Below are 16,368 nucleotides of genomic sequence, written 5' to 3'. Positions count from 1 at the left end.
CAACAAAGTGAGGCTGGCTGTGGGTGTAGCTTCATAGGAGAGCATTTGCCCACCATAATTGCAAAGGGTGATGATCAATACTTTGCCAATAGTATTTTGTGGGCAATGTTCATGAGTTACCAAATCCTGCCAAGTATTCTGCTGGACATATATTAGGTGCTCAGGAAATTTTAGCTGAATTGCAACTGACTTCATGTGAATCATATCTGATGGGGTATGAGGGAGTTGGAATGCTTGAATGAAACCGTAAGTTGTGCGCCTTAGGAATTTCCCCAGGATGGATGATCCTCAGCCTTAGGGGCAGTTATCCCATTTGGTTAGGGGTGGGGTAGGCACGGACAGACACCACATACCACACCTGTGCAGAAGTCCAGCAGCAAAGCCAGTATTACGAGAAGTGGAGATGGGAGGAAAATGCTGAACTTTGCCCAAACTGTTGGAAAAGCAAGCTCTTGTTCAGAATATTAGGTGGGGATTTTGGATGATGAGGCTGGGAAGTAGAGAAAACTGGACTTCTCTAAATGTTTTTGATAGCACATCATTTAAGGGGGAAAAAATTTCAGCCCAAACCCCAAATAAATACTTATTTACAAGTTATTTATGTGTAAATTGCAGTAATGTTATGCACAACATAAAATTTACATATTAAGACAAGTTATATAAATATTCTAGTATTTTCATCCCACACCCCCATGTATATCAAATCACACACTTCAGAGACTCTGATAAATCAAAGGGAATCACTATAGATTCTGAAGCATCAGAGGAAATGTTATCAGTCTATCTCAAATTTTAGAAGCTGAGACATCAAAGAACCGTGACTGCCTTACAGTGCATTCCAAGTGCCAGCCACTGCCCCAATGCCTTACACATAACTCATTTAGTCCCTGTAGCAACCTTACTCTGTAGGTAATAGTAGTAGTAATAGTCGTATGGGAATTGAACCCAGGGAGGTTAAGCACTGAACCACATCCCCAGTCCCTTTTATTTCTTTCATTTTTTTAATTAATTAATTATTTTTAGAGACTGGGTTTGTAGCTCAGTGGTAGAGCGCTTGCCTTACGTGTGAGACACTGGGTTTGGTTCTCAGCACCCCATTAAAAAAAAAAAAAAAAAAAAAAAAAAGTCCATCAACAACTAAAAAAAAAAAAATTAAAAAAAAATTTTTAGTTGTAGATGGACACATTTCCTTTATTATTTTTTCATTTATATGCGGTGCTGAGGCTCAAACCCAGGCCAGCGCTCTACCACTGAGCCACAACTCCAGCCCCTTTATTTTTATTTTGAAACAGGCTCTTGCTAAATTACTGAGGCTGGCCCTTGAATTTGTGAGCCTCCGGAGTCACTGGGATTACAGTGCACCATAGGCCCAGCAAGTTACTATTACCTATAACAAAAGGGGAAACTGAGGGCACGGTGAGATTAGGAAATATTTCTGGGTCTCACAAGCGGCATTGCTAGAATTTGCCCCTAAGTGATCTGGGTTCACAGTCCACGGTTTACGTGTTATTGGGACTAGGACGGTGTTCTTCCTCACATCAAGTACTGCGGTAGGAGACAGTAAGAACGCTCTATGAGCTAAACCTTCTTCAAAGAGGTGGCTTAGGGAAGGTCAGTTTATCCGCAGTCAAGGTCTCCAGAGACCAAGGCAGACGAGTATGCAGGCACAGATTGACCGGCTTGGTTTCTATGGTTTCCGGGGCGAGACTGCGGAGGGAAAGTCGGCTCCCGGCGTCTAGCTGCAAACGTCGCGCTGCGGGCATCCTTTACGGCAGGCGAGTGCGTCGCTAGCCCGTTGTCCTGAAGCTGAGACCCGGAGGAGACAAGGACACTGCGGAGGGAAGGTAGGAGCTACTTTTGTCTGCGCGGCAGTGAAGGAGCTTCCTTCTGCCCTCTCTTTGACAGATTTCCTCAGATTTCCCCTTCTCCCAGGCCCGAGCTCTGGGCGTGCTCTCAGCTTTTCTAGGCCCCTTCACTTGCACATCCAGGGCCCGCACCTCGCTCAGCTGTCTTTCCAGGTTGACTTAGCTTCCTGCCGGATTAATGTTTGGACCTTGTGTTCCGATCGTACAAAATCCATGCTCCTTATCCCGGCCATCAAGCCCCTGTGTGATTTCGGCCCCTCCAACCTCGTTCGTTTCTTTCTTCCCGTCATGCACTCTGCGCTTCAGCCACTCTGGGTCCTCAGTGACCCCAAAGATAACCAGCACCTAGGCTGTAACTCATTCTGTTGCCTTACTGATCTTCACTTGGCAAACTCCGCCCGTCTCAGAGGCATTTTCAAGCCCCTGGGAGGCCTCGGGTACTTCCTCAAAAACACTCACTTCTTAACCACTCGCGTTCCTTCCAGTGGGTTTCCAGTTCCCAGTGACTCTCTAGTGCTTACGTTGAGCAACTGCTTTCCCCCATCTCACTGCCTGGAAAGTCATTATTCGGGAAACAATTGAAAGAATGGGAAGAAACTGTAGAAATTAAATTGTATACACAATTACAATGGTATTTGTGTTTTTCCCCTTTTTTTAATATTATAATGTGTGTGTTTGTCTTTATTTCATTTAACAGTATTATGTATTTGCCATGTATGTTATTTATTTCTGATGTCTAACATATTTTACTGGATACTACAATTTAATTACCCATTTCTTTTTTTTTTTTAATATTTTTTACTTGTCAGTGGGCCTTTATTTTATTTATATGTGGTGCTTAAGTCGAACCCAGTGCCTCACACATGCTAGGCAAGTGCTCTTCCACTGCACCACAATCCCAGCTCCTACTCATTTCTTTATTATTTGAACATTTAAGTGTTTTTGGTTTGTGAGCATGGGTTTTTTTTTTTTTTTTTTTAATTTGTTTTTGGGGTTTTGTTTTTTTTTTTGTTTTTGTTTTTCAGTACTGGGATTTGAAAAAGGTGTGCTGTACCACTAAGCTACATCCCCAGCCCTTTTCATATTTTATTTTGAGACACAAGGTCTTGCTAAGTTGCCCTTGAATTTGCTATCCTCCTATCTCTGCCTCTCAAGTCACTGGAATTACAGGTGTGCATCACCAGGCCTGGCTTCAGTTATTAAATTCATTTTTTCAGCAGTTACCAAGTCTCTGCCATGTCCCTGCCCTCAAAGCATTCTTTCTCCAGTAGGGAAGAGTTAAAAGTAAATATCCATTATAGTAATGTGCAGAGTATTCCTGTGAAAATTGAGAATGCTATAGAAACAGAGGAGGGACACCGTATTTAGGAAGGTTTCTCAGGAGATGTGTCATCCGAATTGATATGGAAAGAATGGACAGAAAAATGTGAAGAAACATGTCACTGTGGCATGCACCTGTAATCCCTGCTTTGAGGCAGAAGGATCACAAGTTTGAGGCCAGTTTCAGCAACTTAGTGAGACTATCTCAAAATTAAAAGTAGAAAGGGCTGAGGAAATGTAGCTCAGTGGTAAAGTGCCCCTGGATTCGATCCTTATACAGAAAAAAAAAGAAAAATGTAAAGAAATATTTTGTGTTTATACCTTTTTTGTTCTTTTCCGTTTTCTTCAGATCTATTTCATATAACTGGTATTATTCACTCAAAACATGGAAGTTATTTGACTTTTGACAAAAATGTCCTTATAGAGAATTTTTTGGCATTGTTCCTTAGCTCTAGTCCTTTTTTCCTTGAGTTTTGTGTAAGCACAAAAATTGCTTACTTACCATACACTGGGAGAACGTATCTAATGAAAAAGTTTGGTGAGAAGAAATTGGAGAATACATCTTTCTAGAGGACTTATGATTATCTCATTTTTTTTTTTCTTGGTAATGTCTCATTTGATTGCATTCTTGTGGCATTATTATTATTATTATTTATCTTATTACAGCAATGCCTTTCTTTGATGTGCAAAAAAGACTGGGCATTAACATAGATCGCCACCTGACAATCCAAAGTGCTGAACAGCCCTACAAGATCCCTTCTCGATGCCATGCTTTTGAAAAAGAATGGATAGAGTGTGCACATGGAATTGGTAATATCCGAGCACAGAAAGAGTGCAAAATAGAATACGATGATTTCGTAGAATGTTTGCTTCGACTGAAAACGGTGAGTAACTAGCGGAGATGGGAGCTGAATTACTTGCTTATTTCTTTGGAGCTATTCTTTAAGTGTTTTTAATTGGTCATTGGGCGGTGACTTGCCCAACGTGAATTGGTAAAACTTGGGGTGAAACACCTCTACTGAGGTACCATGACAAGGAAGTTAAGTACCTTCAGATCTGAGGAGGGCCCATTCTTAGTGTTCTTCCTTATCTTCTCTCAAATTTTTCCTAGTATTGCATGCTGCTATAGTCACCAGGTTAGAAATTACATATGTGTACATTTTTTCAGTAGGCTATAAGCAGAGAATGTCAAGTAGTTTTGGCTGTTTTAACTGTCATTGAAAATCTTTGGGCAAAAATATTCAGATTTATTGAACCCTCATTGAGAAGAGGTTGTATCCTGTGTATCTATTAGAATGAACATAATATAGCAGTCTCTGAATTCATTTATACTCTAAGGAAGATGGAGGTGTTAATGAGATTGCTTTACGTAAACCTGACCAAAGATGCAGAGTAGAAAGGATCTTAGCAACACAGTGCTCACCTCCTCAAGATTTTAATGAGTTTTATAAGATAAAGTGTTCTATTTTCCCTTAGAGAAGAAATCTCTTGGTTTGGGCTTTCATTTTGCCTATTTCTGTGCTTCCCATACATCAAATAGAATTTCAAATATAGCAAATAGAATTTTTTTTTTTTTTTTTTTTTTTTTTTTTTTTCTTAATCCTTTTGAGGTAGGTTCTTGCCCCATTGCCCAGGCTGATCTCCAGCTCCTGAACTTAAGTGATCCTCCTGCCTTGGCCTCCCAAGTAGCTGGGATTCCATAGTCCCAGAGTGTGCTGCCATGTCTGGCTCCATAGAGAAAAAAAAATCTTTACTGCTTTTATTAAAACATATTTAAACAACTTTTAATTTTTTCATTTTTTAATGTGGTGCTGAGGTTCGAACCCAGGGCCTCATGCAGGCCAGGCAAGCACTCTACCACTGAGCTATAGTAACAGCCAACAGAAATGTTTTTATTACTTCCAAAGTCTTGGAGTTCAGGGAGATAGTTTACATTTTCAGTTAAATTTATAGCAAACTGGGGCTGGGGAGATAGCTCAGTCGATAGAGTGCTTGCCTTTTAACACAAGGCCCTGGGTTTGATCCCCAGCACCCAAAAAAAAAAAAAAAAAAATTATAGCAAACTGGATCAAAACATTTAAAGTTCTTATCTGTTAACATCTGCTGTTGACATTTGGATAATGGGAAGCCAAACCTGGAAGGAATGAGGTAGTATCAGGTTATCAGGTAGCATTCTTGTATTAATCTCTGTGGGAATATAATCATTAGGTAATAGTTTAGTATTACCCAGGGACAATGGGTAGTTATAGCCATTTAGTTCATGGTATGTCCTAAATTTTTTTCTTCTGGTCCCTAGTTATTTATTGCTCAGATCCAAATTTTTACATAATCTGGATCAGGAGAAGGCAGTGTGTGAGGTTGAAAAAACATTGGATTGGGAGTTAGGAGAGCCAGATTCTGATGCTGGTTCTGCCACCACTAGTTTTGTGACTTTGAGCAAGTCAGTTCCCCTTCTTTGTTTAGTTTCTTTCTCTCTCTTTGGTGGTGCTGGGGATTAAACCCAGGGCCTTGTGCTTGTAAAGCAAACATCCTACCAACTGAGCAATATCCCCAGCCCTTTGTTAGTTTCTTACTAAGGGAAAATTGGAGCTGCCTCTAAAGTCACCTCCTAATCCTATAGTTTATGAATAGATAAATTACCATGTTACAGGTTGTGCTAAATGACTGGATAACTTTCTGTAGGCAAAGAAGTTAGTAAATCAGGGAATTGGACTCAACCACCATTAAAAAGTTCTTAGCAGGGGTGGGGTTGTGACTCAGTGGTAGAGTGCTTGCCCAGTAGAGTGAGGCACTGGGTTCGATCCTCAGCACCACATAAAAAAATAAATAAGATAAAAATTTTGTCCAGGACTGAGGCTGTAGCTCAGTGACAGAGCACTTGCCTACCAAGTGTGAGGCGCTCAGTTCAATTCTCAGCACCGCATATAAGTAAAATAAAAATAAATGTACTGTGTCCATCTTCAACTAAAAAAAAAAAAGTTAAAAAAATATTGTGTCCATCTACAACTAAAAATATTTTTTAAAAAGTTGTCAGCTTATAATAATGCATTTACTTCTCAAAATAATTCTGTGAGATGAGTTACTATTATTTTTCCTATTATAAGATTAAAAATTTGAGAGGGGATGGGGTTGTAGCTCAGTAGTAGAGCACTTAATGTACCATGTGCAAAGCGCTGGCATCCAGCACCTAAAAAACAAAATTGAGACAAGGAAAAATTAAGGACATTACCTAAACTCTCAGAGCTAGAAAGTGGTAGAGTTGGGAGCCCGGTAAGGGCATTCCAGAACCTGTCCTTATCCACAACACTTAAATGGTTGTTTTTTGTTTATTTGTTTTTTGGTGATAGGGATTGAACCCAGGGCCTTGTGCTTGTTAAGCATGCAGTTTACCACTATTTCCTCGTCTACACTAAGTGGGTATTGCTTCTCCTCAGAAAGATTTGATATATGGTGTTGTCATAGTTCAACCATGACTTACTCTGTTGGAAGACTCCTTCAGAAATGCTCTTGAGAGAAATGGTAAGAAAGTAGTCTGTTAAGCCTGGCATGGTGGTACATGTTCAGAATCCCAGACACTTTGGAGGCAGAGGCAAGAGGATCACAAGTTGGAGGCCAGCTTCAGCAATTTTGTGAGACCCTATATCAAAAAATAAAGAGCACTGGGGTTGCTCTTTCATACCCCTGGGGGGTAATATTTATATCAATATTTAGGATAATACTGAAGTTATATTTATACTACTACTTTAAAGTTAATGAGATGTTTAACTAAATATACTAACTTTGTTCCTTTGGTAAAAACAGTTGTTCATTTAAAAATAATATTAATTGGAGAATTATGTTATAACTATTCTAGGCAGTAGGAATATAGCAATAAACAAAACAGCAAAAGTCTCTGACTTCATGAAGCTTTTTTTAGTGCGAGGAAAGAAAAATTAACAAACAAGTAAAATATGATATGTCAGGTGGTAAGTGGGATAGGGAAAATAAACAAGGAGTAGGATACAAAGTGTTAGGGTTGAGCTAAATGGATGCCACTTCACATAACTCTAAGGGTAGTCAGCCAGGCATGGTAGTGCACGCCTGTAATCCTAGCAGCTTGGGAGGATCGAAGGTTCAAAACCAGCTTCAACAACTTAGTGAGGCTCTAAGCAACCTACCAAGACCTTGTCTCAAAACAAAAAATAAGAAGGACAGGGGATGTGTCTCAGTGGTTAAGTGCCCTTTGGGTTCAATTCCTGGTACCAAAAAAATAAATAAAACAAATATTAGGGTAGTCAAAAAAGAGCTCGGCATTTAAAGATATAGGCAAAGTATTTAAGAAAGTCACATGGATATGTGGGAAGAATGTTCTGGGCAGAGGAAACAAGTGCAAAGGTCTCTATGCTGGAATAGAGAGAAGTAGGGGAAGGATATTAAGTCAGAGAGGTCCTTGTAAGCCAATATGAGAAGCCATTGAAGCCATTCCTTTGACCAAAGGAATGCCATCAGGATTGGTAAGTGTACTTTCTGTGTTACAGAAACCAGGGGCCAAATCATGTCATTGTTGTGGGTAGGCTTTGACTCGTTGGGAAGCAACCAGTGGCCCATCTGAGAAGAGAATAGAACTCAGGACTCAAAGGTGGCTGAGGACTTGCCAAGCCTCTACTTTTTTACCTAAAAAGAGACCTCATATTGACTATTTCTTTCTTTGTACAGTACTGGGGTTTTGTTTTTGTTGTTTTGCACCTGGGATTGAACCCAGGAACCATGTCCCCAGCCCCTGTTTTATTATTTTGAAACAGAGCCCCCTAAGTTGTTAAGGACAGCCTCAAACTTGGAATCCTCCTGCCTGAGCCTGCTGAGTCACTGGGATTACAGGTGTGCGCCACTGCACCCAGCCAGAACTGGGGATTCAACCCTGGGCCTCATGCATACTGGGCAAGCACTCTACCGCTGAGCTATATCCCCAGCCCTTTTCATTTTTTATTTTATGTTATTTATTTTTGCAATAGTGGGAATTGAACCCAGGATCTAGCACATGCTAGGCAAGTTCTCTATCACTGAGTTAAATCCCCAGTTTTTTTCTGAGGACAGGTCTTGCTGAGTTGCCTACACCCATCTTGAACTTTTGATCCTCTTGCCTAGCATATGTGGGGGAGTTCCAATACTAGCACAGCAAAAAGAAAATGATGGACATTGTCTTAAAGGCCCTCTATAGGATGAAAAACCTTCCAGAGTTTAAAAATGAAACCAAAATCTAGCTCAGTTTCTCCAGTTCTCACTTTCTGGTACAAATTTCCCTCTACTTTAAATGCTTTTTTCCTTTGACAGATGAAACGTGTGAATGCCATCAAGAAGCAGCGGGATAAGCTAATAAAGGAAGGGAAATACACCCCTCCACCTCACCACTTGGGCCAGACGGATCCTAGGCCCTGAGCAGAGCAGCTGCTGATGGCTGGAGACTGATATTTCATGTTCTCTTTTCCATTGAATGATTGTTTACTGAAAACTTCAGAGTGTACAAAAATAAAGGATTGCTCCATCCTATTTGTTCTGTTTTCTCTTGGATCATACTCTTCCATCATGAGATTACAACCTTTTTGTTTTTGTTTTGTACCAGGGATTGAACCCAGGGACGCTTAACCACTAAGCAACATCCCAGCCTGTTTTATATTTTGAGACAGGGTTTTGCTAAGTTGCTGAGGCTGGCTTTGAACTTTGCAGTCCTTCCTCAGCCTTCCGAGCCACTAGAATTACAGGCGTGTACCACCATATACACTTACAACCTAATTTTTAAGTTTGGAAAAATGTCTCTACCTAGGCCTAAAAAATTGTCATCTAGGGAATGATTAACATTTTCTAAATGCTCATTATGTGTGAGGTAAACACATAATGTGTGAGGTATATGTCAACTCATTCAAGAAGCCCCAGTGTTACTTAGTCTTTCCATTCTGGTTTATTTTCTGTAAAAGTTGGGCTGGGGGAAAGGAGGCAGTGAAGATAATGGTTGTTTATTTACTGTAAGGTTTGTGAAGTCTACCTTTAAGGCTAAGAAAGTGCTAAGTTGAAAAAACAGTTTTGAAGAAGCAGTGTTATTGTTTCAATTTGCTATCTTCTATCAGTGGCATTTTATTCTATTTCATTTCATTTTAATTGACATGTTTAAAAAATGTTTCTGAAAGAAAAATCTAGATGTAGAAAGGAAAATGTAAGCTTTAGAAAATCGGTGTGGATAATATAATCGAAACCTCAGATATCTTATAACATTTCATACCCCCCCACTTTTTTTTTTGGTGATACTGGGGATCAAACCCAGAGATGGTTCACCACTGAGCTGCACACCCAACCCTTTTATATTTCATTTTGAGACAGGATCTTACTAAGTTGCTAAAGCTAGAACTTGCCATCATCCTCAGGCTCCTGAGTAGCTGAGATTACATCATCCTCAGGCTCCTGAGTAGCTGAGATTACCATGCCCAGCTCCTAATTTACATAATATATATAAATATATATATAAATTAGGAGCTTATATATGTATTCATATACACACATACTTTGTAGTTATTGGACCTTTGGGTGTTTGGGGTGTTTGGTTTTTTCTTGGGGTGGTACTGGGGATTGAACCCATGGCCTTGTACATGCAAAGCAAGCACTCTACCAACTGAGCTATATCCCCAGCCCCGGATATTTATTTTTATTTATATGCAGTGTTGCATCATATGCTAGGCAAGTGCTCCACCACTGAGCCACAACCCAAGCCCGAATTTTTTTTTTAATAATGATAAAATGCACATAAAATTTACACAGTGGGCTGTGAATGCAGTTTAGTAGCAGAATGCTTACCTCACATTTGCAAGGCCCTGGGTTCTAGATCAGTACCACTAAAAATTACTGAAGTTTTTTTGCTTTTTGTGTTTGGTACTAGGGATTGAATTCACAGGTACCTTACTACTGACCTACATTCCCAACTCTCTTTATTTTTCTATTTTGAAATATGGTCTCACTGTTGCTGCAACAGAACTCCAACTTGCAATCCTCCTGCTTCAACCTCCTGAGTCTGGGATTATAGGCATGCACCTAGTGCCTGACTTTAAGCATTTTTAAGCATAGTTTATTGGTATCAAGGACATTCATATTGTCGTACAACCATTACCACTATCTTCAGAACTCTAATTTGCAAACTCTGAAACTCCACATTAAATAATAACTCCCTATTCTCTCTCCCCAGCCCCTAGCAACCACCATTCTAGTTTCTGTTTTACATTTTTGCTCTTAATAACCTCATATCAGTGGAATCATACAGTATTTGTCTTTCTGTTTGTCCATTTTTTAATTGGGTACCAGGTTTTTGTTGATGAGTTTTAGGAGTTTTTAATATATTTTAGATATTATCAGATACATGACTGAAAATATTTCCTCTTACACTGTGGTTGACTCAGCTGTTTTGATAGTATGTGTGTTTGTATGTAAGAGAAAAAAAAAGAGTGGGTCTTACTAACTTGCTGGTGTCAGAATCCTGGGCTCAAACAATCCTCCTGCCTCAGACTCCCAAGTAACTGTGATTATAGGAACACACCACTGCACCTGGCTTAATAGTATCTTTTGATGCATAAGCCAACTTCATTTTTACAAAGTTTGTCTATTTTTTCTTCAGTTGCCTGTGTGTTTGCAAGAAATCATTGCCAAACCCAGAGTCATGAAACTTTTGCCCTGTATTTTCTCTAAGAATCTTCTAGTTTTAGGTCTTACTTTATATCGTAGGTCCATTTTGGATTAATTTTTTATATGTGGTCTGAGAGTTCAACTTCATTCTTTTGCATATCATATTCAGTATTTTCAGGACCATTTGTTGAAAAAAATTCTTTTTGCCATTGATTGGTCTTGATCCTCTTTTTGAACATCATTTGACATAAGAATTTATTTCTCAGCCCTATTCTGTTCTTTTGATCTATATGTCTTATTATTTCAATACAACAGTGTTTTGATTACTGTAGCTTTGTAGTAACTTCTTTATACCATTTTTAAAAAAGAATTTCAAAAAAGAAAAAAGAATTTCGGCTTTTTTTTAAACTTTATTTAGTTTTGTATGTGGTACTAAGGATCGAACCTAGTACCTCATGCATCTCAGGCAAGTGCTTCACCACTGAGCCATAATCCCAGCCCTTGTAGTAAGTTTTAAATCAAGACCTATGAGTGCTCTGGCTTTGTTCTTTTCTAGGAGTGTTTTGGTATTTTGAGATCCTTTGAAATGCCATATGAATTTTGGGAGAGTGTGGGAGTCTCTCAGGCACATCCCATGTGGATGAGAAAATGGTTAACTGCAGGAGGATGATGTTGGCTATAAATCAATCAATTACCCATAAACTTATCTAATCAATAAACACACAAGAGCCAATACTCTTTTTAAATGAGAGGGGGCATGACAGGTTGGGCCATATTAGCTCTGGTCTCTAACAACATGGAGTAGCCCAACTCTTTCATTTATAGACATACAAGTAAAGGGGGCCAAGACTGGGAGGAGCTGCTTCTGTGATGGACAGGATAGGGTAGAGTTCGGGGAGCCATTTTCTCAGGGAAACTAGACAGGGTACCATCTGATTCTGCTAAATAAGTTTGACTTCCCACAGGAGAGGTTTTTCTATTTCTGCAAAAAAAGGCACTGGGATTTTGATAGAATTGGGGGTTAAGTCTATAGATTGATATGAATAATATTGACATCTTAGCAATATTGTCTTCTAATCCATGAACATGGAATGTCTTTGCATTTATGTCTCCTTTAATTTCTTTCAGAAATGTCTTGTGTTTTCATTATACAATTCCTAAGTATTCTTTCTGATGCTATTATAAATGAAATTGTTTCCTTAATTTCCTTTTCAAATGACTTATAGTTAATCCTGCAGAATTTTGAGTCATAAATGTCAGCTCAAGTATACATTTGTTCTAAAAAGAAAAAGTACATTGTATGCTAGTCTCAAAATTGGAAGGATTAGATCTGGCATTTGATCAGGGTCCTGCTTATCCCCTCTGTTACAGGGCAAATCTCTGGCCAAGCAGCAGTTTCTTAAACCCACTTATCAATCATGATGAAAAAGCAAGCTGGAGTTCATCCAGTAAGATCCCAGGCTGTGGCCCTGTTTTGAGTTGTTTTAATTGTGCTGTGTATACAAAAGCTTTTCTGAGTTTTTCCAGTTCAAAATGACAGTGAATATTTATTTTTGTAAAATCAGAGAACCCAATTGGAAGGGCCTGAGAGGAAAGCAGAATCAAGGCTTAAAGTAAGTACATGCCCTTTCATACTGAGATATCTTTTATTCCTGAGCTCTGGGTTGTAGAATGAAGGGAAACCAAATCCCATTAGATTGTATTTACCTACAGGTAAAACATGAGTAAAGAATACAGTACTTAATTGTGTTTGTTGGAAAGATTTACTTAATGCTTTTAAGGATATTCAAAGCCTTAATTTACATCTGATAGCCTTAAACAGCTCTGGGACAATCAACCTGCCTCTTGTCTGTGTAGCTGGCAAACTTTGCACCTTAATTGCTTATTTTGAGAAAGTAGGACAGACATGTTTGAACTGGAAGAATAGACCTGGCTCCTGGAAAGAGCCAGCTCTTCCACCTCTGTTCTTTAAATGATTTGAATAAGCAGATACACAGGGACTGGTGCCCTGGGTTTGGTTCCCAGCACCATTAAAAAAATACATAATTTAAAAAATATAAAGATTTTATAAAATTTATTTATTTATTTGTTTGTTTATTTATTTAAGTCAGAGTCTCACTCTGTTGCCCAGGCTGGTCTCAAACTCCTGGGTTCAAGTGGTCCTCCTGCCTCAGATTCCTGAGTAACTAGTACTACAGGCATGTGCCACTACACCTAGCTTTAAAAAATAAAAATAAAAGAAGAAGAAAATTCAAGAGCTATCTTTCTGACTGGGCTTAGGATGGTACAGAACAAAGATGAGACTGGAGGACAGGAGGGGCAAAAGGACATAAGGTCCTTTACAAATGATGATTAAAAACAAGCTGGGCACAGTGGCGCACGCCTGTAATCCCAGTGGCTCAGGAAGCTAAGACAGGAGAATCACAAATCCAAAGCCAGCCTCAGCAACTTAGTGAGGCCCTAATCAATTAAGTGAGAACTTGTCTCAGAATATAAAATAGGGTTTGGGATGTGGCTCAGTGATCAAATGCCCCTTGACTCAATCCCCACAACCACTAAAAAAAAAAAAACTGAGGAAGCTGGGCATGGCACACTCCTGTATTTCCCAACAACTCTGGAGGCTGAGGCATGAGGATTGCCAAGTTCAAGGCCAACCTCAACAATTTAGTAAGACCCTGTATCAAAATTGAAAATAAAAAGTTATACTCTCATGTATGTATAATATGTCAAAATAGACTATAACATGTATCTAGAAAGAACAAATAAAAATGAACAAAAATAGAAAATAAAAATAGCTCAGTGGTAAAGAGCCCTTGGTTCAATCCCCTGTACATACCAAAAAAAAAAAAAAAAAAAAAAAAAAAAAAGCTTGAAAGGAAGATGGGTGAGTAGGACGAGCATGCCTATAGTCCCAGCTATTCAGGAGGCTGAAGCAGGAAGTTTGGGAGTTTGAGACTAACCTGAACAATTTAGTGAGACCCTGTCTTCAAAATAAAAAGGAGATGTAGTTCAGTGATGGAGATTTGCCTAGCATGCCCAAGCCCTGTGTTCAATCTTCAGTACCATATTAAAAAAAAAAAAAAAAAAAAAAGGAAGCTTCGTGTGATGGTGCACACCCTGTAACTCAGGAGGCTGAGGCTAGAACTTTATGACTAGCCTGGGTGAGAGACCCTGTCTCAAAAAATTACTTCCTCCAAAATAGGGGGCAAATTACTTCCTCCAAAATAGCATAGCCTGTTGCCCTTCCCCTTCCCTGCACCCTGATAAATAGGACACCATTGCCTGTGTGAGTGTGTATGTTCCTGGAAATTGAACCCAGGGACTGGTGCATTCTAGGCAAGCACTCTTACAACTGAGCTACTCTCACCTGTGCCTACGGTTTTTAACCATGACTACCACAACTCAGTGCACAAGGTTAAGCAGAGTGTTTTGGTAACTACATTGAAATTTTTCTTTTTTTTAAATATAATTTTTTTTAGTTCTAGATGGACACAATACATTCATTTTATGCATTTTTTAGTTTTATATGGTGCTGAGGATTGAACTCAGTGCCTCACACATGCTAGGCAAGAATTCCAAGCTGTAATTCCAATCCCATTTTTTTTTAAACAGGTAATTTATGCAGTTCAAAATTAAAAAGGTACAAAGGATATATAATGAAAAATCTCCCACAGCTATCCACTTCCCTTCTCCAAAGGCAACCAGTGTTATGTGTATCAGAGAAATCTGGTATGCCTATAAATACAAGTTTTATTTGTCCTCCCTCATTTTTAAAATAAATGGTAGCAAATTATTCTTATAGTTTCTACATTTCTTTCTTCTCTTACTATATTTTCAAAAATGTTCTAAGTCAGCACATGACCCAATTGGGGTCAATGGATGAGACTTGCTTGGACTCCTGGAAGAAAGGGAGGTTGTTTCTTTGGGATTTAATGCTGAGGAGATTTAAATCCCATATGTAGGAAATATAGTTATTTCCAGGTGTCACCACACCTGTAATCCCAGCTACTTGGGAGGCTGAGACAGTAGGATCACAAGTCTGAAGCCAGCGTCAGCAATATAGGAAGACCCTATCTCAAAAAAATAAATAAATAAATAAAACCAGTGTGGTGGTACATTGCCTATAACCCAGTGATTTGGGATGCTGAGGCAAGAGGATCCCAAGTTCAAGATCAGCTTCAGCATCTTAGCAAGACCGTGGCTCAAAATATTTTAAAAAGAGCTGGAGCTGGAGGTCAGTGCTGGAGCACTTGCCTAGCATGAGCTAGGCCTTGGGTTAAATTCCCAGTGCAAAAAAAAAAAAAAGAGAACAAGAACAAAAAATTAAATTCTACAGATATTTAGACATGTTAAAAGTTAATTCAGTCAAATATTTATTAAGCAACTACTTTACCCCAGAAGAGAAATATAGAATTATATTTAATAGATGAAGAGGCCAAGTTAAGAGATTTAGAAAAACTGCTGTCTGGGAATATGAGCTTCTGCATCAAATCCTAACACTAGCTCTATCCCTAAACTAGGTTGTGTGAGCCAATAAATTACTTATTTATTTATTTTGCCAAAGCTAGTTTATATATACATTTTCAGTCACTTGGAATGAAAATAAACCCAAGTGAATGGCATATCAAAGTTACCTTCCTTTACACTTTAGGGAACGGGCTTAGAAAAATGTAGCAATTTACCTGGTATCAGATAGCCGTCAAGTACCAGAGCCAGGATTTGAATCTAGGTCTGAACTTGCCTTTAAGTAGCAAGAAAACCCTGGACAAAACAAGCATCCGTTTCCATGGTGCTTACAGTAAAGCAGTGTATGCAAGAAAGTTTGATGAACTGAATTCCAGAAAGAATTTATAGGTGAGCAGGGAACTGGTCATCTTCCAATCCAGAATGTGGGCTCCCAGTGTGGGTATAGGTAAGACTGACTCACAAGGCCAAATAGCTGAGTGTAAACTGCTGGTAGGGTATGATAGAGCAGCTTGGAATGTGGAAGAACATAGTCCCATAGCTCAATTCCACCTTTAGCCCCGCTTCCTCAGGCCAAATTTTGCTGAGAAGATACCTGTGGAGGAGGAGGTGATCAACATAGTTCTGTGTAGTGGTGGAGTAATTATATTCTGGGACCCTGGCAGAGTTGATTGACTCTACATAAAATCTAAAATATCTAGAAGCGCTACCAACCCATTCTCAGTTCACATTCTGAAAAGACAAAAAGCATAAGGAAGCCAGGGCCTTATGCTGTGTGCCTGTAATCCCAGTGACTTGGGAGGCTGAGACAGGAGGATCGCAAGTTCAAAACTAGCCTCAGCAATTTAGTAAGACCCTGTATCAAAATAAAAAGCGTTGGGGATGTGGTTCAGTGGTTAAGTGCTCCTGGGTTCAATCCTTGGTACCAAAAATAAATAAATAAAATGTTTTGAAATAATTTAACAAAAGAAACATAAAACTTACATTCTGAGAACTAAAAAACATTGTTGAAAGAAATTAAAGAAAGTTGAAGCAAATAGAAAGGCTTCCCATGTACATGGATCAGAAAAAAAATCTT

The 16,368-nt window shown here is 39.0% G+C and overlaps 1 protein-coding gene across 1 annotated transcript; it reads left to right on the top strand.

Moving 5' to 3' along the window:
• Positions 1 to 1,687: 1,687 nt before the first annotated feature.
• On the top strand, positions 1,688 to 8,711 carry Ndufs5 (NADH:ubiquinone oxidoreductase subunit S5). Its single transcript, XM_047564376.1, has 3 exons — positions 1,688 to 1,844; positions 3,852 to 4,069; positions 8,496 to 8,711. Exons 2-3 carry the CDS (start codon positions 3,854 to 3,856, stop codon positions 8,598 to 8,600), a joined length of 321 nt encoding a protein of 106 aa, XP_047420332.1. The 5' UTR covers positions 1,688 to 1,844; positions 3,852 to 3,853; the 3' UTR covers positions 8,601 to 8,711.
• Positions 8,712 to 16,368: the final 7,657 nt, after the last annotated feature.

Source organism: Sciurus carolinensis, chromosome 1 (assembly GCF_902686445.1).
Source record: "Sciurus carolinensis chromosome 1, mSciCar1.2, whole genome shotgun sequence".
Classification (NCBI taxonomy): domain Eukaryota; kingdom Metazoa; phylum Chordata; class Mammalia; order Rodentia; family Sciuridae; genus Sciurus; species Sciurus carolinensis.
This window is presented reverse-complemented; position numbering and strand designations above follow the sequence as displayed.